The sequence below is a fragment of the Terrapene carolina genome, unplaced genomic scaffold, assembly GCF_002925995.2.
Source record: "Terrapene carolina triunguis isolate 2854851 unplaced genomic scaffold, T_m_triunguis-2.0 Scaffold139, whole genome shotgun sequence".
NCBI classification, from domain to species: domain Eukaryota; kingdom Metazoa; phylum Chordata; order Testudines; family Emydidae; genus Terrapene; species Terrapene triunguis.
The window spans coordinates 4,538,941-4,563,460 of record NW_020664490.1 but is presented as its reverse complement, the minus strand read 5'-3'; the positions used below and the strand labels follow the sequence as shown (position 1 = coordinate 4,563,460).

The 24,520-nt window shown below is 39.4% G+C and overlaps 1 protein-coding gene across 1 annotated transcript in view; it reads left to right on the top strand.

Annotated features, from left to right (window-relative positions):
- LOC112123494 (ligand of Numb protein X 2-like) overlaps window positions 1-24,520 on the top strand; it is an 85,729-nt gene that overhangs the window by 46,782 nt on the left and 14,427 nt on the right. The window contains exons 4-8 of the mRNA XM_026653513.2: window positions 3,160-3,673; window positions 9,329-9,576; window positions 10,612-10,811; window positions 18,663-19,031; window positions 23,625-23,765. Coding sequence (XP_026509298.1) covers window positions 3,273-3,673; window positions 9,329-9,576; window positions 10,612-10,811; window positions 18,663-19,031; window positions 23,625-23,765 — 1,359 coding nt within the window. The 5' untranslated portion in view covers window positions 3,160-3,272. The remainder of the gene's footprint in view (window positions 1-3,159; window positions 3,674-9,328; window positions 9,577-10,611; window positions 10,812-18,662; window positions 19,032-23,624; window positions 23,766-24,520) is intronic.

Below are 24,520 nucleotides of genomic sequence, written 5' to 3'. Positions count from 1 at the left end.
TGTGTGTGTGTGTGTGTGTGTGTGTGTGTGTGTGTGTGTGTGTGTGTTTTTAAAGGCTCCTCATATATTAAGAATTTTTTTTACATAAGAACAGCCATACTGGGTCAGACCAAAGGTCCATCTAGCTCAGTATCCTGTCTTTCGACAGTGGCCAATGCCAGGTGCTTCAGGGGGAATGAATAGCACAGGTAATCATCAAGTGATCCATCCCCTGTCGCTCATTCCGAGCTTCTGGCAAACAGAGGCTAGGGACACCATCCCTGCCCATCATGGCTAATAGTCATTGACAAACCTATCCTCCATGAACTTATCTAGTTCTTTTTTTAACCCTGTTATAGTCTTGGCCTTCACAACATCCTCTGGCAACGAGTTTCACAGGTTGACTGTGTGTTGCATGAAGAAATACATCCTTTTGTTTGTTTTAAACCTGCTGTCTATTAATTTCATTTGGTGACCCCTAGTTCTTGTGTTATGAGGAGGAGTCAATAAGACCTCCTTATACTTTCTTCACACCAATCATGATTTTATAGACCTCTATCATATCCCCTCTTAGTCATCTCTTTTCCAAGCTGAGAAGTCCCAGTCTTATTAATCTCTCCTCATATGGAAGCTGTTCCATACTCCTAATCATTTTTGTTGCCCTTTTCTGTACCTTTTTTAATTCCAATATATCTTTTTTGAGATGGGGCACCCAGATCTGCATGCAGTATTCAAGATGTGGGCATACCATGGATTTATATAGAGGCAACAGGATATTTTCTGTCATCTTATCTATCCCTTTCCTAATGATTCCCAACATTCTGTTAGCTTTTGTGACTGCCGCTGCACATTGAGTGGATGTTTTCAGAGAACTAGCCACAATGACTCCAAGATCTCTTTCCTGAGAGGTAACAGCTAATTTAGATCCCATCATTTTGTATGTATAGTTGAGATTATGTTTTCCAATGTGCATTACTTTGCATTTATCAGCATTGAATTTCATCTGCCATTTTGTTGCCCAGTCATCCAGTTTTTATCATCCTCTGTCCCAAAGGCTGATGATGTCATCTTTTGCCTTATCAAGTATCTTACTGGTATATTCATCATGTGATGCTGGACTGAGTTCTGTAAAGGAGTGCAGTACAAGTCACTTACGTTTTTAATAAGCTCCAGTGAGATACTTGACCTGTCTTTTTTTTAACACAGAAATCATGACGTCTGGTGTCAAGACATTGATTATGGAGCCAACGTTGTTGAAGTAACCAGATTGGTCCAGTGACATTTCCTGAGCTGTGTTGACTGAGATTTTTCCTGCTTATTATATGCTTGGGTGTTTAAAGAATAGGAATGATGTTGATTGTAATTAATAGTTGGAGTCAGAAAATATCTGCTTATAAATGGCTTCACTACTCATCCTCCACTGCCGCTGTTGTGCTGCTGCTATCTGTTAATGTTCCATAGAAATCTCTGGAATGTTAGAGCATGCGGTACCTGATGCATTCTGTTTGGATGTTCCTGGAACACTAAGCAGTCAGATAATATAATTTTGTAAATTCCCAAATTATTCTTTGGAAAGTGACCCTACGTTTTCTAGAACATTTATGTTTTGACTGATTTTGTGTGTGGAGAGCAGTCCTTAGAAAAGTCTCACATCTTCTATATTATTTTATTGACCAGTTTGGACATAAAGTTAAGGGAATTACATTCTGTATAGAGAAGGGCCCTAGACACAAGATTTCTTGTCAAATTTTTATCAGATTTCTTACGTAATATATTTAATGCTGGTTTCCATGTCATCTAGTTCTGCATTCACTGTAACTAGTAACAAAGAACTGTTATCCTATTCCCTCATGAAATCCTTTGCAGAAGGTGCATATTATCTACTACAAGATAGGGCAATGAGGAGCATCAGTTTCCACAGCAGTATAGAATCCTGAATTACAAATTACTGTTTACTCCTTTTTGCATTAAAGAATATCGTAATCCTTGCAAAATGTGCCCAAAGTCTTCTGTTTGGCTGTGTGAGGTTAGAATGTGCAGTCTAGCAAAAAGAAAAAAAAAGTTTTTGCAATGCAGGAAAATTTCGAAGGACTAACAGCTGTGTAGAGGAATAAAAAGCCTAAAATACATTAGATTTGTTATCTAAATAAAAACATTTGTAGTCACAAAGCTAATTGGAGGCAGAAGTAGTTAGTAATTTTTTTGTAAAGGGAGAGAAAATTGGAATAAGAATTGGTGAGGAGCCCAATCAGTGTTTGTATGAACTTTAGGTCTATTGTAGAACTGAAACTTCTGTGATAGGGTGACTTGGCTGTGTTGTTTCCTAACCATGTACATCTCGTTAATTATTAATAAAGTTAACATGCTTAAGGTTTGGAAAATAAATCTTATTATAAGCAAGGACTAAATATTGGCTTTGACTGACATTTAAGTATCCTAGCTAGGTGTAAATTCTTTCTGTGTGAGTGTGCTGTATGTTTAACTTCATTAGATGTAAAAGCAAACATATTGATTGTGTGGTGTCAATAGTTATGCACAATTTATAATCAGTTTACACCATACCTTTTTCCTGGCCTTTCATTATATTTTGAATCAAATGTATAATATTGGGTAGAATGAGTTAACCTCAGTGTGCAGTAATCCACTAATTAAAAACATATAGGCACAATGTGGCATGTGGACAGTGTTTTGTTAATGGGATGCCACAGACTGAGCAGCTATTGAGGTTGCTGAAGAAACACATTTCTTCGTGTATTAGAGTACACATTTGTTTAATTGGCCTCATAACCTCAGCTCACAATGGAATATATTTTTCTTAGTCGGTAAAACTAATTGTTTTGTTTTAATCTAAAATAGTATAACATGTCCTTGCTGTTAACCCACAATCCTCTTGGAGGCAGAAGCTATACAATAATTGGAATTGTATTACATTACAGCTGTTACATAGCAATAAAATGTTTCTATTGTAATACAAAATTAATGTTATGGATTTGTTTCATTTTAACCCTTTAATGATGGATTTCTGGAAAGAAAAATAAAATGTATATCCGTTAAGCTAATTAGGGCATTTTCAATATATATTTTGATAAACTGGAGCAATTTAAACTGTTATAATCAGCGTTTTCATATTGCTCATTTGTAACACAGCGTGAATAACTTTAATTTTCTTGTATGTTGCAGAAAAATGACCTTTCATTAAAGAGCATAAGAATAAGTCACCTTACTGTAAAAAATCAAGACTACAAAACTAGTCTAACTGATGAAGAAACAAAACCTACACCATATGTTGTACAATGGGTACTACAAATGATGAGATGGTTTCAGTAGAGCAGACTTCCTCCTTGAACCCTCTATGTTTTGAATGTGGCCAGCAACATTGGACAAGGGAGAATCATTTGTACAACTATCAGAATGAAGTGGATGATGACTTGGTCTGCCATATTTGCCTTCAGCCTTTGTTGCAGCCATTAGACACCCCTTGTGGACACACGTTCTGCTACAAGTGCCTAAGGAACTTTTTGCAGGAGAAGGATTTCTGTCCATTGGATCGAAAAAAGCTTCATTTTAAACTCTGCAAAAAATCCAGTATTCTCGTACATAAACTGTTAGACAAATTGTTTGTTTTGTGTCCCTTTTCTTCAGTATGTCAGGAGGTAATGCAACGATGTGAGCTGGAAGCACATCTCAAAAACAGGTGAGCAATGGAGGGGATTGTCTAGTACTGCTTTTTGTATTGTTAGGATAGTTTTAGTAGCAGTCTAAATTGTGTGGATTTTATACAGTCAAATTTTGTCAAATATTCAGTATAGAAGATGTTTATTGACAAATCTATTCCTGGAACAGGTAGGTCGCTCATTACTTAACTGTGGTTTTTGTGTGTGTGTGTGTGTGTGTGTATTTTGTTCGTTTGTTTTTTTGAGGGGTAGCAGATGCACTTATAAAAGGTTTGATTTTTTTCTGCATGTTTCATCCTGTGAGTTTTGGAGCATCGTCAACTCCCAGTGAATGGGAATAAGACACTTAGCACTTTGCAGGATGAGCAGACAGGGTGAATTGTTCTATATAACCTGGGAGGCGTAAATTCTGGAGTATCTTCCTTGTTTTTGCTCTGTGGTCTGTCTCTAGACCTGAAAGGAGCTGAGCTGCAGTGCACTGTGCTATAATGTGGTTATAGGGTGAGGAGTAAAAATGGCTGCTATAGAGCAACTGAAAGGGATTATTTCTGAGTGCTTGGTGACCCATAAAGGATGGAGATGAAAACCTTAAAACTTCACCAGACTGCCTGAATATATACTGTACTTGCTACCCTGGTGAAGTGATGGTCTCTGAGATTTCTTTGCAGAGGGCCTTCTGCTACACAAATTAAAATAGACCTGGTAATTTTATATTTCTTTCCCCTCTTACTCCCCAGTATCTTGAAATATTGAAAGGAGAGCAAGATAAAGGGGAAAAAAATACAAGCAACCAAATTAGAGAGGATGAAGTTATGTAACTTGACCCCCCCAATGTCTGCTATATGCACAATTAAGGAAAGTACTATCTAGTAGTACTGTTGTGTTGTGTTGTTGTCTAGGTGGTATTTCACTCTTAAATGTAAACTGTCATTTTCTGTAATAAGAATATTAATGTTCTTTGTTTCATTGGGTGGCATTTCATTGTTTTTGTTTACTGAAAATATCCTGAAATATTGTTTAGAAAATATTTAGAGGGTTTTATTATTACTCTTATTTCATGAACTGAAATGGGGCCAAGCAGAGTCAAATTTGAGTCATGGACAAAAATGTGGGCATCCTATCACATTTGGGGAGAGGAACTGAAGTATGAAAGTGATAATGAGTTAGTGTGTTGGAAAGCTTTGTGAATATGTAGCCCCTAATAAGTGTCACATTTTAAAGGGTTTGGGGGGTCTTAAAATTAAAATAGAGGAATATGGTCAAGCATTAAATGAAGAGAGGGAGATGATTGATAAAAGAGAAATATGGAATGCATCTGATGCCAGGATTTTTTTTTCCACCCATAGATGTTATTTCATTCAAGCCTCTTTTACACATGCATCGCGTTTTACATTTTAAACAATGTATTACATACACTATTGAAAGTGGAGGTTTCCATAAAGTTCTATCTCTGCCTTTCTCTGGAAAAAGATCCAACCCCCTCCCCCAGTGAAATAACTATTTTTAATTTGCATTCAGCTTTCTGACAGCAACTTTCACTGTTTTTCTTCATTCAGGGCAGGATCACATCTAACCTACATGATGGTGAAAAAAAATCTGATTTGGCTAACTGTATAACCCTAATATATTAAATCCATTTTTAAAAAAAAAAACAAAACAAAGTAACAAGATGCATCCCAAACATTAAGTTCAAATGATATTTCACTATTGTTGTCCTCAACCTTCCTAGCCCTCTTCCATTGTTTGTCATTTCTTTCTCAATTGAGTCAAATTTAGATTGTAAGCTCCTCATGGCAGGGACTTGTCACTTTGGTGTAAAACACCATGCATACACACTTCAGCACTATATAAAATCATTGTGTGTCTAATGCACAAGTCATATAATGAGGTCTAATTTAAACTGAATCATTATTTATTCCCATCAATCAGTCTGTAACAGCATTTCAGTTGCTGTGCACCATGCATATGGAATTCCCTTTCTGTTGACGTGTGCTACTGATAACCTTCCTTCACACATTTTTTTATACCTGATAAAGTTGTTTTTCAATATAGCTTATTTGTAAACATTGGAATACCTTTATGTAAAGTACCTCTACTGGCATAAAAGGTCCAATAAATGCATAGCTTGAATTTGATTTGATATGGATTGGTGAATCCAATAAAATACTACTACTGATTATTAAATGTTAGATAAATGTACAATTCAGTATTGTTGTAATCTTTGTCATAGATATTACAAACCAGCTTCAGTGAGCACTCGGATGAACATGCCTGCTTTTCTAAGAAATGAAATATACTTGGTTAGCCTCACTGTTAAAAACATTCAAACTCAGAATTAAAATTTCCAGTGAAATAGTAATTGGCTTTATTTAAGCAGAAAGGCTGCAAGAAATTTCATAATATCCACCAGTCAATTCCAGAGTGTGTGGTAAATGCAAACCACTCTATCAAGGATATTAGAAGCATGAGGCACAAATTTGATGATATCATGGTCAATAATCACCCCAAGTTACCTCACTGCTTACTTAGAATCCCCTTGATTTATCAGTTTTTCAGGTTCGTCAAATTTGCTTGGGAACCACAGCCCCTTAGAGTCAGCCCTTGTAAGGATCTCTTGTACTTTATTTCCTGAGCATGTGGTATTTAGAAATCTTGTTAATGTTTAATAACTAACAATGGTATTGGTACCTACTTTATCAAAGATCATTTACTTGACCACAGGTCCAAGAAAACCTTACTGAACCTCTGCAATATTTGATTTAAATTCAACTTACTGAGACTTCAGATCTAATCAAATTCCATTCTAGAAAGGTACAGCTTTGGTCCAGCACAATGCAGTTTTGGTTCACGTGCAGATTTAGGCCCTGTCTTAGGGGTTTTTTTATTATTTTTATTTAAGCTGAGCCACAACTTGCCATCCAGTATTAAAAAGTGTAGCCACTTCAGAAGGTACCACAACACTCCTCCATATCCCCCATTACTGAACATTTAGAGCTTCCTTTAAAAGGAATTTTTTGTGGAAACTTAAATTTAAACCTTTTATAAAAGCCTCTTTTTCCACAGAAGAACCTTTTGAGTTGCTCAGTGGCTGGAAACCAGCATATTTAATGTGCAGATTCATACATGACCACAGCAAGATTTACAGAAAAAATCGTTGCAATAAATGCCAAACCTACTATTCAAAAGTAAGGAAAATCCAAAGGATTTGGAGTTTGAAAGTTCCTTGCTTAACACCTATTCTCACCTAGGTTACAAGCTGTGTTCCCATCAACAAGATGCCCTGGTGAAAGCCTAGCTCATTGCCCCACTCGGTTGCTGGGAAGGAGGAAAGGGCTGGGATTCCTACCAGGATGCTGTCCCTGGTCCTTGTTTTGGGGGCTCATCTTTCATATCTGCCTCTAGCTACTAAGTATCTGATGCATTTGAAGTTTTTCTAGCCTTCCAAAACTTCTCCAATTGCTGGAAGGGTGAAGGAGCTTTCTGTGTCTTTTCCCACTCTTGACCCTCCTGGCTACTGAGAGAAGGGGTCCTTATCGCTGCTCTTACCCCTCCTCCAGCTTCCGAGCTTGCACAAGAAAGGGTGAAGGGAAGAGAGATCTCCACAATGTAACCCCTCCTCCCGAAGGTTTTTTGGGTCCTCCCCCCCGCACTCCCAAAGCAAATAGATACCGCCAATGCATGGGTTTGCTGCTGACCTGCCGCTCCTAGTCCTGGTAGGTCATGATACGTTACCTCTTACACACATGGCACCCTGATCTAAGGAAAATCTATTTTAGATCATTTTGGAGATTTTTATAAACGCAAATACCATCTCTTCTATTATTCATAAGTAAGATGGCCTGATTTTACAGATAGTATAATATGAAAAATAATGTCAGTAAAATGCATTTTACATTCTGAAGTTCTGATCATGTAGCTTGTTGTGTGAAGATAGATCCCTGTGCCCTCACGGAGACCCACTGACTTCAGCAGGGCTCTGCCTGAGCACTGCGGGCTACCCATATACAACAGATTTCAAGATTGGGGTCCAAAAATAGCTTTTCTCCAAAATATTTGGAATAAACAAAATAGGTCAAGGTGTGTGGTATGGTCTGGAATTTGTATTGGCCACTTGTCTGGAATGGCCTGCATAACTTGTGCGTGGCTTCAATATTTGAATAATGGACACATACTGTGCATGATAAATCCCTTTATCTAGATAATAAGATTCCAGGAATGTCACTCTGAAGCCTAAAGTGTCTGTGCTAGTGTGAAATGATGGAAGTAGCTACAAGTACGGTTAAGAACTCTTTTGTTCAGAGTATCACCAGGTAGAATCATCACTGGGATTCATGGTCTATTGCCTTCCAACGTTTACGTTTTCAGCAATTTGACTTTACTAATTACACTATGAAGTGTGCAGCTGCAGTATCATCATGACATGTATCTATGCCATGCCTAGAGTCCTAGACCATTGTGAGATCAGGTAACTCAACCAATCACCGCTTTCTACTCTATAGCTAATTTGCTTGCCACATTTGCATTGGTTGTATGAGGGAGACTGCGCAGATGGGGGATTATTTGGCCCAGGTGCAATACCCGACTGCCACGCACAAATCCACACAATTCTCCTAGCACAACACACGAGTCTCACAATCAAATCATGAGCGTTGGCAACACTCCATCTTACGGATGAGACATAAGACCCAGGTCCAGACCTGATCACCAATGTACATGAAAAGCATTATGTAAATGTAAGATCATTATATAAATGAAAGATCACCATAACATTGTTGTCGCTGCATATAGATAACACATAGGAAACTCACAAACAAAAAACCACTAAAGTAGATTGGGAACAGCTTAACTAGGGGCTCATTAAAGCAGTTATAAAGAGGAGGTTGTGGAATGCTGAGGGAAGGACCAAGTGGGGGGGTGGGGGGAAGGAAAAATGTGCATTTCCAACCCAACCATAGGTCAGGAAGCAAGAGGAGCTGGGAAAATAAAAGGCTTTATACTAATTAAAAGGAAACTTTGTAAATTTAAGGACTGAAATTATCTGTTGCTTGCTGTCTTTTTAACCATGCTGAAGAAAGCCCTGGTTCTGGCTCCCTGTATACTAGCCTAGGGTAGAGAAATGCTCTATTCAGAAAACGTATGCACGCACAAGTGACAGCAGGATGTAGGATTTTTTTTCTTCCCTTCCCACCCCCACTTTATTCATTGTTTTTTGGCTACAGCCTTGGCCATGCTCATATAGAGCTGACTCAGAAGCAGGCTTTAAATTGTTAAGCAGTACAAATTGATATACTACCTATTCCAGGCATGGATTGGTGTGATGGGAGCGGAAGTGTGGAGGGAAGTTGGATAGGGGGCATACAAGGGGGCAGGGCTTGGACTCAGAGTAAGGAAATGGGTAGCATGGAACTGTGATACCTATTCTTGGAAATGAGGAAGGGGACATTCTATGGACAGCAAACGAAAGGATGCTTGGAAGGGGCGCAAGAGACTGGTACGACATAGACTGGAAGGCATGCTGGTGACTGGGGAACATGGAAGGAGTGGGTGCTGGGGACTTGGAGAGCCTTGGAAGTGGGTTGCAGGAAATTTGGGACTGGAATGTTCAAGCTTTTTGTGCTGTGTAATATGGCCACTTTTCATATATATTTGAAAGTAACATGACGGTCTATCTCTAGGTGTACTGGAGCTTCCCATCGAAGGGTTGTACTGGAGAAAAGGAAGTCTAGCAAGCTGCAGACAGAAGCTGAGAATGAAAATGGGCCTAATCTGATAGATCACCCAGGCACTTTATCTCCAGATACAGACCATGCTGGGACGGGACCAGTGCCAGTGGATCAGAACTTTACACCAACTACTCTTCCTGCATGGACAGATGAGCCTGGCCTTGACAACCCTGCCTTTGAAGAGAGCACAATAGCAGACAGTATGTCATGTTTGTCTTATAATTCTCTGTTTGATCTGTCTAAATCAAACCTAGAAACTTAGTGACATAATTGTAAGTTTATCTCCTGCAAACAAATAACAAACCCTATGTCTCCAGCTGCTGTGCTTGTCCTATAGTGATTCTTATTGGAAAGTTAAACTCCCCGAAGAGTTCTCTACTTGAAAATGTAGCACTTGTATGAAAACACAATTAGATGGGAAAGATCTATCTGTTATTTTTACTGCAATAGTATCATACTGCTATAACACAACGCTATCTGGTACTGTAGAGCATGTTAATGTCTCTGTTCTGGTCTGATAGCTACATTGAGGCAATGTTTTCTATAGAATTGCTGAATCTGGTTTCTAAGATGAGATTTTTTTCCCCTGGATCAACAGGCTTCCCACCTATGGAATACTGTCCTGTTCGAACGAAAAGGCAACTGAGTAACTCCTGCATCCATCTGCATCGAACTAACAGTAACACCTCTAGCATCTGCGATATTAGAGAGGAAACACTGAGCCTTACCACAGAGGAAGGTGGTCTTTCCCCTTCCTTTTCCTGTTTGTAGCCTGTGTACTCACCATTCATTAGCATCCTCCTCTTCCATTGTAGCTGTCTGTGTTTGTGTTTGGAGGTGTGCTTGCTTCTTGCCTTGACCTTGTAAATCAGTGACAGCTGTTGCTGTCCTGTGGAACTGGTTAAGGAAGAGCTAATTGATAAAGAAAATGTATGAAAAAGAAGATAATTATTTTTAAAGGTTAGGTCCCAAAGGGTTCTGAATATCCTCTTTTTAAAGTAATACCTAACTTTTCTGTTAGTGCATGGATACTGATCACTTATTTTAGGTCTTTATCTTTGTAGATAAACCAAGGTGTTTCAGCAAACAGTGGAGCCAATCCAATTTGTTTTATTTGTATTATACCATTGTCGTCTGGTGTGCTTATATTGTCCGCCAATAATTTGCAGTGTTGAAAATGTACTGTGGTATAAAATATATTAACCTTTCTTTATTTGTTTCTTTAAACTTGTCAGCAACCCACCAGCCACCTACCTTGCCCGAAGGAGAAATCACTACAATTGAAATTCACCGGTCCAATCCTTATATTGAGTTAGGAATTAGCATAGTGGGTGGCAATGAAACTCCTTTGATCAACATTGTTATTCAAGAGGTTTATCGAGATGGGATCATTGCCAGAGATGGAAGACTCCTTGCTGGAGACCAAATACTTCAAGTATGGAATCTAATTAAATTGTCTATCTACTTGCATGCATTCAATCATTGCTGTACAGTATGTTATGAGATGGTGGTAGTTCTCCTGCCAATCTGTGTTGTGTAAATGTTAGCTTTGCAATATTAGTTTAAAAACAAATTATTATTCAGACTGAGCAGAGTCTGTTATTCCAGTACTGATACCAATGATTTACATAGTTCATGGGGCTCGGCTTCCTATAATTATTTCTGTTCAATAGCTTTTAAAATGGATAAGAAAGGCTGAGTGTATTATTTTCTATTTTTAATGGTCTGAGGCTCTCCTCCTCTCCTTTTGAGGTATAGGCACCCCCTCCGAAGAAAGCAAAGGTTATTTTTGGTTAGGAAGTTAATTTAATTTGCCTTTTGCAATTGCATTTGTGAGTTACAGGATTGATTTTTTTTTTGCCTTGTTTATTATGCTAACTAGTCTGTCATGTTCCCTTCCAGCTGCAGCTTCCCTGCCATTCCTTATTACTTGAAATCAACAATTATGTTTAAAAGCAAAAAATGTTGTGGTGAAGTCCTTCACTGATGTGATTTGAAATGTTCTGTTATGAATATTAGGGTTATTTTTCCTATTTAAAATTAACAGATAAAATAACTTATATAATAAATCTAGAAGAATGAGGAAATAGCAGAAGAAAGTATTAAAAGCTCTGGTTCTGTTTTATTTTAAATGAATTCTTTAATTTTATTTTCAGCTACTTTAAATATTTCTGTCCTTTGGATCCGACATACCATAGTAAATCCTCCCTCATTGCCAACTCTGGACAATTCCACCTTTTTTACACACTCACTCACTCCAGCAGGTAGACATGATTGGGAAATTTTAGTATCCTTTAAATAAAATTAGCATGGACTTCAGAAAATAAAACCTTTCTTCCCTGGCATTAGAGAAACCAGCCCTTTTACTATCACAGAGTATTATGACAGAGTTGGCAAAAAGTAACCCAAGCTATGTTCAAAACCAAGCAATTGCAGGTGTTGATTGGATGCTATATCCAGTCACTAACCCCAGCAGCCAATGAGAGCCTTTTGGTAATCAAGGGCTGTGCCATGAGCTGCCAGAATGGTGAGCCTGTTGAAGTTGTAGAAATTCTTGTTGTTGAGCAGCTGGCAGTTATGGTTCCAAAAGCTCTAAGTATCTGTAAAGTGACTCTAGATGGGTAAAAATTGGAACTGCAGTGTAAAAACCCTATAGACCTGATAACACTGAACCTCTGCAAACTCTGTAAGCAAGTTCAGTAGAATCCCCTTGCCATTGTAAGAAGGGTATATAGAAGCAGGGTGTGGAGAGGTGCAGAAGACACAAACCAGACTCTGTGGAAGACCTAAGGGCTTCCTTGCTTAGAATTGGCCTGTGTTGGTGCTAAGCTGGCTCATGAAATTTAGTCGGCTTGGCCTTTGCAGACCAAAACTAGGTATTATGTTGCATGCAGTTATATGTTCATGCTTCAATGGTGGACATCTGAAGATCCCTTCAGAGAGTGTTATCTGAGGAATTTAGACAAGCTGAATATGACTGTAAGGTGAACTGTAGCACTTCTTGCCCACCCAAATGGAGAAGTATTTTCTTTTTCAGGTAACCTTTAATACTTGACTGAGGGCACAAGGTTTAATACTATTATATAAAATTGTAAAGTATATTTCATATCAACAGGGTTTTAAAAAAAATCTGATCAATTCATTGTTTAGAAATACATGCCTAACATTTTAAATATCTAGCTTAATGTAATTTTATGTAAACATTAAGAAAGTAAAACAATTAAAATATTAATCACACGATTAAAAAAATAGTCTAGATTAATCGCAGTTTTAATCACACTGTTAAACAATAGAATACCATTTATTTAAATATTTGGATGTTTTCTACATTTTCAAAGATGTTGATTTCAATTACAACACAGAATACAAAGTGTGCAGTGCTCGCTTTATATTATTTTTATTACAAATATTTGCACTGTAAAAAAGATAAAAGAAATAGTATTTTTCAATTCACCTCATACAAGTACTGTAGTGCAATCTCTTTATTGAGAATGTGCAACTTAAAAGTGTAGAATTATTATTTTTTTACACAACTGCACTCAAATAAAACAATGCAAAACTTTAGAGCCTACAAGTCCACTCTTGTTCAGCCAATCACTAAGACAAACAAGTTTGTTTACATTTATGGGAGATAATGTTGTCCGCTTCCTATTTACAGTGTCACCTGAAAATGAGAACAGGTGTTCACAGGGCACTGTTATAACCAGCATTGCAAGGTATTTGTGTACCATGTATACTAAACATCCATATTCCCCTTTATGCTTCGACCGCCATTCCAGAGGATATGGTTCCATGCTGATGACCAGTTCTGCTAAATAACAATCCAAAGCACTGCAGACTGATGCACGTTCATTTTAACCATCTGAGTCAGATGCCACCAGTAGAAGGTTGATTTTCTTTTTTGGTGGTTCTGTAGTTTCCGCATTGGCGTGTTGCTCTTTTAAGACTTCTGACAGTGTGTTCCACACCTCATCCCTTGCTGATTACAGTGTTGCATAGTGGCGTTATGGATTTTTTGATGCACCATTATGTTACGTATCACATGATGTTATAACTCAGTTGAGGGAGGTCTTTATTTTGGCAGAGAAGAGTAAAGAGAAATATGTCTTTGTTCAAGGACATCTTACTTCGAGCTCCTGTAGTGTCATCTGCTAAACGCTGAAAAGAAGGTGTTTGGCACTTTTTCACATACTCTGTGTTTCACTTAGAAGGTCTGTGTGGCAAAAATAGATGTTTTGCTTTCACACCCAGCTTGCTTTAGTATGTTTTAGAATTAACACAGTAGTGTATAAGAAGTAGACCATTGATGCCTTCTAAAGCAAGGACAACTAGGGCTTAAAAATATTACTCAGTGGATGAAAAATTGTTCGTGGTTGGTTGGTTTGTTTTTAAATTGAACTTGTATTTCATTTCAGGTTTCTCTTTCATGGCACATTTTTTGAAAGAGAACAGAAAAAATACGCTTCCTTTAACATATTTCCCATATAAACTCTACTTTTGTAGGCCTATATGACATTGGTGGTCATTTCACTTATGTTAAGAAATGTCATCTATCAACCAAAAGAAGTTAGTTACCAATTGTAATACAGATTAATAACTGAAACATCTTAGATACTTATCAAAAGAGGTCCTGGAATAAAATATCTGTCAGAGATTCCATTATAAATTCCTGTTTTCAAGGATTTGTTACCAGGTTATATTTGTCTGTTTCACTCCTGAAACTTACAGATTGAAATGACTAAGGTAAATAATAACATGCCCATTATGGACTATTTTGTATCAGCACTCATTTACTAAAATGATACATTTATTAAGGGTTTTTTTTTCTAAACTTTTTCCTTCATTTGCTTCTTTGTGCTTAAGTGTTGCAGCACATGTACTGATGATATGGTAAAATCACCGAATGTTTGGAGACCCTTACAACAGTGGTTCTCAAACTAGGGCCGCCGCTTGTTCAGGGAAAGCCCCTGGCGGGCCGGGCCGGTTTGTTTACCTGCCGCGTCCGCAGATTCGGCCGATCACGGCTCCCACTGGCTGCGGTTCATTGCTCCAGGCCAATGGGGGCTGCAGGAAGGGCGGCCAGCATGTCCCTCGGCCCATGCCGCTTCCTGCAGCCCTCATTGGCCTGGAGCGGCGAACCACAGCCAGTGGGAGCCGCGATCAGCCGAACCTGCGGATGCGGCAGGTAAACAAACCGGCCCGGCCCGCCAGGGGCTTTCCCTGAACAAGCGGCGGCCCTAGTTTGAGAACCACTGCCTTACAACATCATCCTTAACTCATCCCATTGTACCTTGAAGTTTCAACCTTAACTATGAATTTCCCTTACTTTTTGTGGATTTGACTCAGCTACTTAATGTTTAAATTCATTGTTACAGGCAGATGTTTTTGATTTTTTTTCTACTGTTTGTATTTTTTCTGTCAAATCTCATTGCTGTATCAGGTGTATTTATTGTTTTAGGGACTGCAGGAAATGCTCGTACTGAATTGATCCTCTAGAAACATTTCTGCCACAAAAAGAAATACTCTATATTCCTAGAATCAGAGATTCGTAGGACTGGAAGGGACCTCAAGAGGTCATCTAGTCTTAAAAATCTCCAATGGTGGAGATTCCACAACCTCCCTAGGCAATTTATTCCAGTGCTTAACTACATTGACAGTTACAAAGTTTTTCCTAATGTCCAACCTAAACCACCCTTGCTGCAATTTAAGCCCATTGCTTCTTCTCCTATCCTCAGAGGTTAACAAGAACTAGTTATTTCCCTCTTCCTTGTAAGAACCTGTTATGTATTTGAAAACTGTTACCATGTTCCCTTTGAGTCTTCTTTTCTCCAGACTAAACAAACCCAGTTTTTTCAATCTTCCCTTACAGGTCATATTTTATAGAACTTTAATCTTTTTGTGTGTGTGCGCTCTTCTCTGGGCTTTCTTCAGCTTGTCCACATCTTTCCTGAAATGTGATGCCCAGTACTGGACACAATACTTCAGTCTGCAACTGATTGTTCCTGTCTAAGTAGAGTAGTTTGCCTTTGTCCTTACTGAATTTCATCTTGTTTACTTCAGACCATTTATCCAGTTTGTCCAGATCATTTTGAATTTTAATCCTATCCTCCAAAGCACTTGCAACCCCTCCCAGCTTGATATCACCCGCAAACTTTATAAGTGTACTCTCCATGCCATTATCTACATCATTGATGAAGATATTGAACAGAACTGGACCCAGAACCAATCTCTGTGGGACCCCACTCAATATGCCCTTCCAGCTTGACTGTGAACCACTGATAACTACTCTCTGGGAATGTTTTTCCAACCAGTTATGCACCCACATTATAGTAGTTCCATCTAGGTTGTATTTCCCTAGTTTATGAGAAGGTCATATGAGACAGTGTCAAGATATACTATACCTACTGCTTCCCCCATATCCACAAGGCTTGTTACCCTGTCAAAGAAAGCTATTAGGTGGTTGTTGCTATTATTTGTTCTTGACAAATCAGTACTGACTGTTATTTATCACCTTATTATCTTCTAGGTGTTTGCAAATTGATTGCTTGAATTATTTGCTCCATTATCTTTCCGGGTACTGAAGTTAAGCTGACTGGTCTGTAACTCCCCAGGTTGTCCTTATTTTCCTTTTTATGGATTGGCACTATATTTGCCCTTTTCCAGTCCTCTGGAATCTCCCCCGTCTTCCATGACTTTTTGAAGAGAATCATTAATGGCTCAGATATCTCAGTTATTGTATTAGTGCATATCAGAGTAGTGAGTCAACAGGTCTGGCAGTTTATGTACTGTAGGGTTTGGTTTGGTTTTTAAATTAACAATACAGGCTGTAAGGGCAAAACTTAAGCCCATTTATATAAACAGGAGTTTGCTATTAACTTAAATGGGACCAGGGTTTCACCCTAACACTTCTGCATTTTAACTGTGGATTTTTTAAAAATATATTGCACTTTTTACCTTGGGATTAATCCTAATCAGAAAGAAACCTTTTCACAGAAGTATATTGGTTTGGATAAAACTTCATTCGGGAGAGGTTTCTTAGGTCCAGGACAAAATTCCGGGTCAAAACCCAGAGAGACAGACTCACCCAAAGAATAGCTAGTAGCCCAGTGGGTAGGGTACTCACCTGGGATGTGAGGAAGCCAGCTTCAAGTCCCTGCTCTGCCTGACTTAGTGCAGGAACTTGAACCTGGGTCACCCACGTCCTAGGTAAGTGCCCTTCCTGCTAGGATAGTCTGTTTGTGTCCCTATTTGTTTTTTGTTTTGTTTTGTTTTTGTGAAAAGCTTCAAGAAGTCCTATCCCAATGTGCAATGGGAAGCATTTCTGAAATCTCAAATTTTTACAGGGCTGGAAAAACGTTTTCTCCCCAGCTCTAGTTTACAGTTTACAAGCCCGAAAGTATTTATACCAGCCCACCAAAGTTTCTGTAGCGCTGGTGAGTGTTGAGTTACAGAATTTAAAAAAAAACAGGAGTACTTGTGGCACCTTAGAGACTAACAAATTTATTAGAGCATAAGCTTTCGTGGGCGTGTCATCTGATTTAACCTTTATCGTTCCAAAAATTTTGCTGCTCTTCAGTATCAGACATGTAAAACTTAAGGCCAAGGGTTTCAAAACTTGAATGTGTAAAGTTAAGCACTCATTTCTGGAAATCTTGGCATTAGCTTCAGAGCTCTTTAAGAACATGTTAGTGAATATTTGTACCTCCTCAATGTTTCCCTCTTCCAGAGACATCTGAGAGTCTGAGTCTCATGTTGTTGTTAGCGTAAACAGTTTGTTTCCACGTTGAAGAAGAGCTACAATGGTCCAATTATATTGAAAAAATGTTGACTTTATGCTTTTTTCCCCTAAGTCTAATATTTTCCTCCACTTAATGGTGCTGTGGTCATTCTGAATGTGGAAACAGGGAATTGCTCAAGATCGCAGCAGTAGCATGAAACTCCAACGTGCTCTCATTTTCCTAGGAGAGGAAGAAAATGTGTGTTGTGTATTACCAAAGTTATTAAAGTCAATTTATTCAGACTTACCATCTCTCTTCCCCTCCCATTCCTACTATTTTAGCAGCCAATATTCTAGAATTCCTAAGAGTTAAAGATTAATGTTTTCAAAGCATTAGCTGAAATTCCAAGCCTTCAGACCACTTCCAGCATTGAGTCTAGCTCTAATAGTTTTCAGATAGAAGTCAATAAAATCAGATCAGATTTGAGGTGGAGTTATTAAAAAAAATATATATGATAATAGGAATGATAGACTTAATTTAATATTCTGCATCTTGCACGCTTTTGAATTATTTGATTGTAGCTCAGATGTTGGTATTTCAGCCCAGCAGTGCTAATTTCTCTCTGTTTGTTATGGTACACGAGGTGCATGACTTAATATAGATGGTCTTGAACTGGCATCCAAGACAGCATCTGTCTCTGCTTCCTTGTGTACTTATATGGTGTCTCATTTACATTTCTGTTCCTGAGCTCTAGGACTGCAAAATGAAGATGATAAACTGTGAAATGGACATCCTATAATTCAGATACACTTATATGTTGCCCTAAAGTATAGTAATATAAAGTATGCTGAAATATATGAAAAAAATAAATATTTTCTTCACACTCTAAATATGAATTAGAATTGTCCAGTAGTCAAAAACAGTATTCTACAACATATTGTACTATAGGCCAAATTTTATAGGTTTATCAGTGTTCAGCCAATCTGGTAATCTGACTGGTTGACTATCTGAGCACGTATCCCAACTGGTACTTTTCTGATACAAAACACCTGCATTTACTGCAATTCCATTCTCAGAAACACTACTTTTTGTAAAAGTTGTAAGATTATAAACTCATCCTTAAAATTCCTTTCTTTAAAGAATTTTACACGTTCTTTTTAAAGCTACTCTTATTTAAAGTGACAGCAATGTGTTTGGCTGTCACTTTAAATAGAACAAACAGCTCCTGCCCTGAGCATACAGGGTGAAAGACCCAGGATGATCAGATGCAAATGCACTGGGAGACGGAGAGGATGGCAGTAATTTAGAATGTGGTGAAAGTTAGTGTTAATTGCAATAGTGATGGTGTAATGTTGATGTGGGTTAGCTTTGTAGGCTCAGCTGATAAAGTGTTTATTTAAGAGAGAATTGAATGAAGAGAGGGAAGGAGCACAGTGGGATAAGTAGATAATTCCAGGTATAGACTATTAGAGGTTTGTAACAGGGTCTCTGAACTTGGCAAGGATTTTATTGATACATCTAGAAACAAGTAAACAGATATGAATATTGTTTTACTTCTTGTTTTCCAGGTCAATAACTTTGACATCAGCAACGTGTCCCATAACCATGCTCGAGCGGTTCTTTCCCAGCCCTGCATGGTGCTGCATCTCACGGTGCTCCGAGAGAGACGATTTGGAAGCCGGACACACAACCATGCTGACAGCACTTCGCTGCGAGAAGACAGCTTTCAGGTGACGCTGCATAAACGAGACTCCAGTGAACAGCTTGGCATTAAATTAGTGCGCAGAACAGATGAGCCAGGAGTTTTTATCCTCGACCTTTTGGAAGGGGGATTGGCTGCTCAAGATGGCAGACTCTGCAGCAATGACCGGGTACTCGCAATCAACGGACATGACCTGAAACATGGGACACCAGAACTTGCTGCTCAGATTATCCAGGTAAACTCTAATGGGGTACTTTATTCAGTCTGAAACTTTAAAATTTATTATATGTCAAGACACTTATTGTACGTATCGCCAAATTTCACCCCAAAATGGCATAGTACAGTTCAGAACAACTTGTGTATTGTGCCTAAACTGTATAGTGGTTTTGGCAGATGTTACTCATTACTAGTAGCTGAAAGCCTGTGCTGTTGCTCAGGTAATTTTATAAAGATGTGTGTGTTTAAAAACAAACAAACAAAACAGTTGAGAACTTAAAAATTGGATGGAAACAGACTGTGAATCCCAGTGATGATTGAACCTAGTGATATTCCAAACAAAAAGATTTCCCAGCCATGATTTTAGCTAATTCCATTTCCTTCCCACTGACTCAACAGACTTTCTAGGCTTCAGAGTGATATTTGGGGTTATTGTATGGGGGTGATGTGACGGATTCCCCCCAGAGTGGCACCTGGAACTGGGGTACCACTGAGCCCGTCTGATCCACCAGCCTGGGCTCCCTCTTGCACTGTGGTGCTGTGATAAGTTGCTAAGCTCTCCAAGCTTGCTCTTTCCCCAGCATACACAGAGTTAGGGAGACACCCAGCTGCAGCTTCACACAGATGCTGAGATCAGCTCTGCATGGGAAGGCTCAGCTAAGGCACCTCCCAGTTGCTAAGGCACGCACCCCCTCTGGAGTGTAAATCCAAAATTATACCATCTTGCACTGCACAGGGAACTGTACAGCGTAAGCTCATAAAAGTCTCCCCTCCCTCAATGTGGAGAGAGAGATGGAACAACTTTCTGCCCCAAGTTATAATTTTTACACACCGGTTTTAGACAAAACAGAAACAAGTTTATTAACTACAAAAGATAGATTTTAAGTGATTATAAGTGAGAGCAAACAGATCAAAGCAGATTACCTTAGTAAATAAACAAAACCACAAACTGAGCTTAACACACTAGATAGGTAGAATATGAATTAGCAAATTCTCACCCTGAATGATAAAGAGGCTGGCAGATTCTTAAGGCACAAGGTGCCTTGGATTTCCCAGGTTTTCATACACAGGCTAAAAATCCCTTTAGCTTGGGACCATCACTTCCCACAGTTCAGTCCTTGCCCCTCAGGTGTTTCCAGGTGTTTTGTTGTAGGGAGAGTGAGGTCCCACCATGATGTCGTTGTCCCCCTTCTATATCTTCTTCTCACTTGCTGGAGAGCTCTTTTGCTGTGATGTGGGTCAAACAGTTCCCATTGCTATCTCTGAGAGGTTTCTATTGTACACGGTTCCTGGGGTAATCCTTGTACTTGTGTGCATTTCCTCAATAAGCCATTAACTTTGTTTGTCCTTTTTACTGTTGTACCTGAAAGGCTGCTTTTGGGTGTTTTTCAACCTCACAACATGTTTCACATGCCTCACATACATAGCCAAACTTCATAACTTCACATAGGACGGTAGCACATACAATCCAATGAGATATTAATGTCTAGCAGAACAAGATTTTTAGAATGATACCTCACAAGGCAGACTTTGCACAAAACATATCCTAATTACATGACAGTGGTGAATATTGGGGTGCCAGGTGTCACAGGTGGCTGCATTGATTTGTGTATGGGTTGTGTTGGGCTGGGAGAGTTGTGTGGGTGGCAAATGAGGGGTGTGTGCTGCATTGAGGGGTAGTGGTGGTGATTTGCATGGTGGTTTTGTTGATTTGTTGGGGGTTATGCTTGGAGATTTGTGTTGGTTTGTGCAGGTAGTAGTTGGGTGCGCAGGTGTGGCAGCTGGGCCAAGTATCTGTGCAGTCTCCCTCATACAGCCAATGAAATTGTTGTATGCAAATTACCTGTGGAGTAATGATGGTGACTGGTTGTGTTACCTCTGTTATTGCAATGGTCTGGGACTCTTGGCATGGCATAGATACATGCCTTTCTGGTGTAATTTGTGAAGTCAAAATGGCTGAGAACTTAAAAATTGGATGGTAACAGACTGCAAAACCCAGTGAAGATACAACCTGCTGATATTCTGTCCAAAAGGAGCTCCAACCATGCTTGTAGCTGATTCTATTACTTCAAACTGACTTTACAGCCATTTTAGGCTTCAGAATAACACAGAGTGACATTCCTGGAATCTTATAATATAGTTTTATAGAGTTGTCACATTCCGGGGTGCAATCCAGACTGGTAAGAGGTTGTGTCACTGCCTGCCCCCTAACACTGGGTGCCTCACAGTGCTTTACTGATGTAGCTCCCAAACTAGGCCACTCACAAACAGGCGAACAGCATGCAGGCAACACTCTGAGTGTCTGTGTTTAACTACAGTTCTGACCCCAGCAGCATGTCAGCAACACTCCAGTCACATTCTGGCTTCCACCAGCCTTGGTTACTCCTTGCAGGGTGGCCCCAACACATTCCCAATCCCAGATTTTCCCCCAAAAGATGTGTTCTGCACTGTCCATCCCTCTCTTGGGCAGTTCAGATATTAGAGGTCCATTGCCTCTGTAAAGGGTCAATATGCAACAGTTTGCTACTTGAACTGGAGTTACCTAAACAGTTCAGTTTAAACACAACACTGGATTAGTTTTGATTAAAAAAATAAAATAAATTTATTTAACTACAAAGAGAGAGATTGTAAGTGAGTACAAGTAAAAGACATTAAAATCAGAAATGGTTACAAGAGAAATAAAGATAAAACGCTTTCTAGTAGCTAAACTTAACAAGCTAGACTTGGTTCAAAGTAAAATTCTTACCACAGGTTTCCAGCAACATTGCTGACCAAATTCACAGGTTAGGATCCTCCCTTATGTCAAAGGGCTGGCTCCTTAGTCGACTTAGGTGAGTGAAAGAGATCGAGAGATGCCTTGGGGTGTTTTTGCCCCTCACTTTTATAGTCCAGTCACCCTTTGAAGTGGATTCTTCTGAGGATTACCCCTCAAAGCAAAGTTTACTCAAACAGTAAAGAAGGTGATGTGGAGGCTGGTGGTGAAGGTGGCTCCATGCTCTTTCTTCCCCGTGCGTGCTGAAATGCAGATTTGCCTTGTCTCCTGCCATTTCCCCCTCATGCTGTTTCAAGGCTCCTGTTTACTTTTTAAATGTAAATTGAGGTAAACACACATTCCTTTGCCTAGGATAGACCCATTTAACACCTTTTGTCTAGTCAGGCCCCTGTGAGTTTGAACATATGCTAACATCATAATACAGGGGGAATTCATAACTTCACATATAATGTTGCTACATGTATTTCACCATGATATTATTGACCAGCAAGTTATTAGTTTTCAAATGATACCTCACAAGGCATATTTTGTACGATTGTTATTACAATGGTGTGTAGGTGTGAATACAGTGGGTGTTTTCAATCACAATAGTGCAAAATGCACTGCAGACACCCACCCCCTTTTGGGGCCTCAGACGAAACCTAGAAATTGAACCGATGTGGCCAGAAGTGAAAAGTGTGTTGGCCTCCTCCAGTGTGTGCCATAGCTTACTGAAAGTTATAAGACTATTCATATGTATAAGGTGATCTCAGTGTAGTCTGGAGTCTAATAGAAGAAATCAAGGAAGATCATGATACTGTGTACTTATCACTCTATCGCTAGGTGTCAAAAAGCTTTATGAAAGTAGGTCGCATTGTGCCTCAGTTTCCCTATCTGTAAAATGGGGATTAAAAAGGAAGTAACTTGCCCAAGGGTCACATAACCAATCAATGGCAAAGCTGGAGGTGGGGGCGGGGGTCTGATTCTAAGCCATGTACTCATCCAGTAAACCACCTTACCTAAACACTAGGACTATGTAGAATACTGTTGTTTACTATTTGATTAACTCCATACTCCAATAGCAGTTGGAGACTTGTGATACTGGTGGGGGTTATTTGCTTGTATAATTTAAATTTCATCTTAAATATCTCTTGTAATTACGAGGAAATTCTAATAATCTTGTGTTATTTTTTTGTCAGTTTTTCAATATATTGAGATTTTGAAGAGGTCAGATTTCTATTTGGAGATCTTGGTGTTGGGATTTTGGACTATTAGGGTAACCATTGAGCTTTTGCATAGTCCCCAAAACTACACAGTTTGGTGGTCTGATTATATATTCTCTCCAACTACTTCAACAAATTTTCTGAATCTGCTTACAAAGTTAGTTATTCTAGGTAAATAATTTGTTTTTAAATATCTATTAAGATTTGAAACATTGAGTAGTTTTGAAAACTATAAAATCATAATCTGTCAGTGTACTCAGTCCATTTTCTTGTTATTATTTCCTTGTATTACCAAAGTGCCTGAAACTGAACTGAAACTGGGGCTTCGTTGTGCTAGGTGTTGTATGTACACATAGAGACAGACCCTGTCACAGAGTTTACAGTCTGAACAGACAAGAGAAAGGGAGAGAAAAGAAAGTATTAATATCTCCATTTTATAGATGGGGAACTGAGGCCGGAAAAAATAAATCACTTGCCCAGCATCACACAGGAAGTCTGAGGCTGTGCCAGGAATTGAACCCAGATCTCTCAAGTCCCAGCTCAGTACCTTAGCCACGAGACCATCCCTCATCTCTTAATTAATAACAATACAGTGAGAACTTTATTATTATTTTCATTTTGCACATCTATCCCTCAGGCTAGCGGGGAAAGGGTGAATTTAACAATCTCCAGACCAGTGAAATCGCAGACAGTCGCTATTCTCCGAGAAGCAGGGACTCATAACAGCAGCCAGCACCAGGCGCAGCAGCTATTCCACAGCAGACACAGTTCGCATAAGGTTAGTGTTTCTCTCTTTCTCCACTTGAAAAGAAAATGTAATAGCATTTGATGGTATTCAGATTTGCTGGTTACAGCGACACATACAAGTCTTGTGAATGAGATAAAATTGTAGCTCTGGAATCGTGTGTGGGACAGTGGGCAACACGTTACCACCATGAGGAAGGATTGCCATTCAGGAGCATCCTTTGGACTTCTGCTGTGCAAGCCATTGAACTGCAAGACCCCAGGAGCTGGAGCATATCCACCAGCCATATAATATTCCTGGGAGCATTCTGCGCCAAAAAATTAAAAATTCTGCAAAAGTCTGCAAATTTTATTTGTCAAATAAACACTACATAATCACGCCAGTTTCAATTATTTTTGGTAATTTATTTCAAAATACCTGTCAGCAGGCATGTCTGTAACAATACAGACACACAAAAATTCCCTTGGGAGTAGAGAGAGAAAGAAACCCCTACGACAACCCAGTTCCTGTTTCTCTGCCCCCTTGCGCCCCCCAGAGCCCAGCTGGGGGGCCAGACCCCCCTCCAAAGCCCTCCGCCCCAGAGCTCAGCCAGGGGGCCAGACACCCACAAGCCCTCCACCGCAGAGCTCAGCCAAGGGACCAGACACCTACAACCCCTCCCCCCCGGAGCCTAGCCATGGGGGCCCCCCCAGCCAATACACCCGCACCCCGCCTCAGAGCCTAGCCACGGGGCCCCCCTGGCCCAGATACCCACACCCTAGAGCCCTACTGTGGAGCCCTCCCCCCCC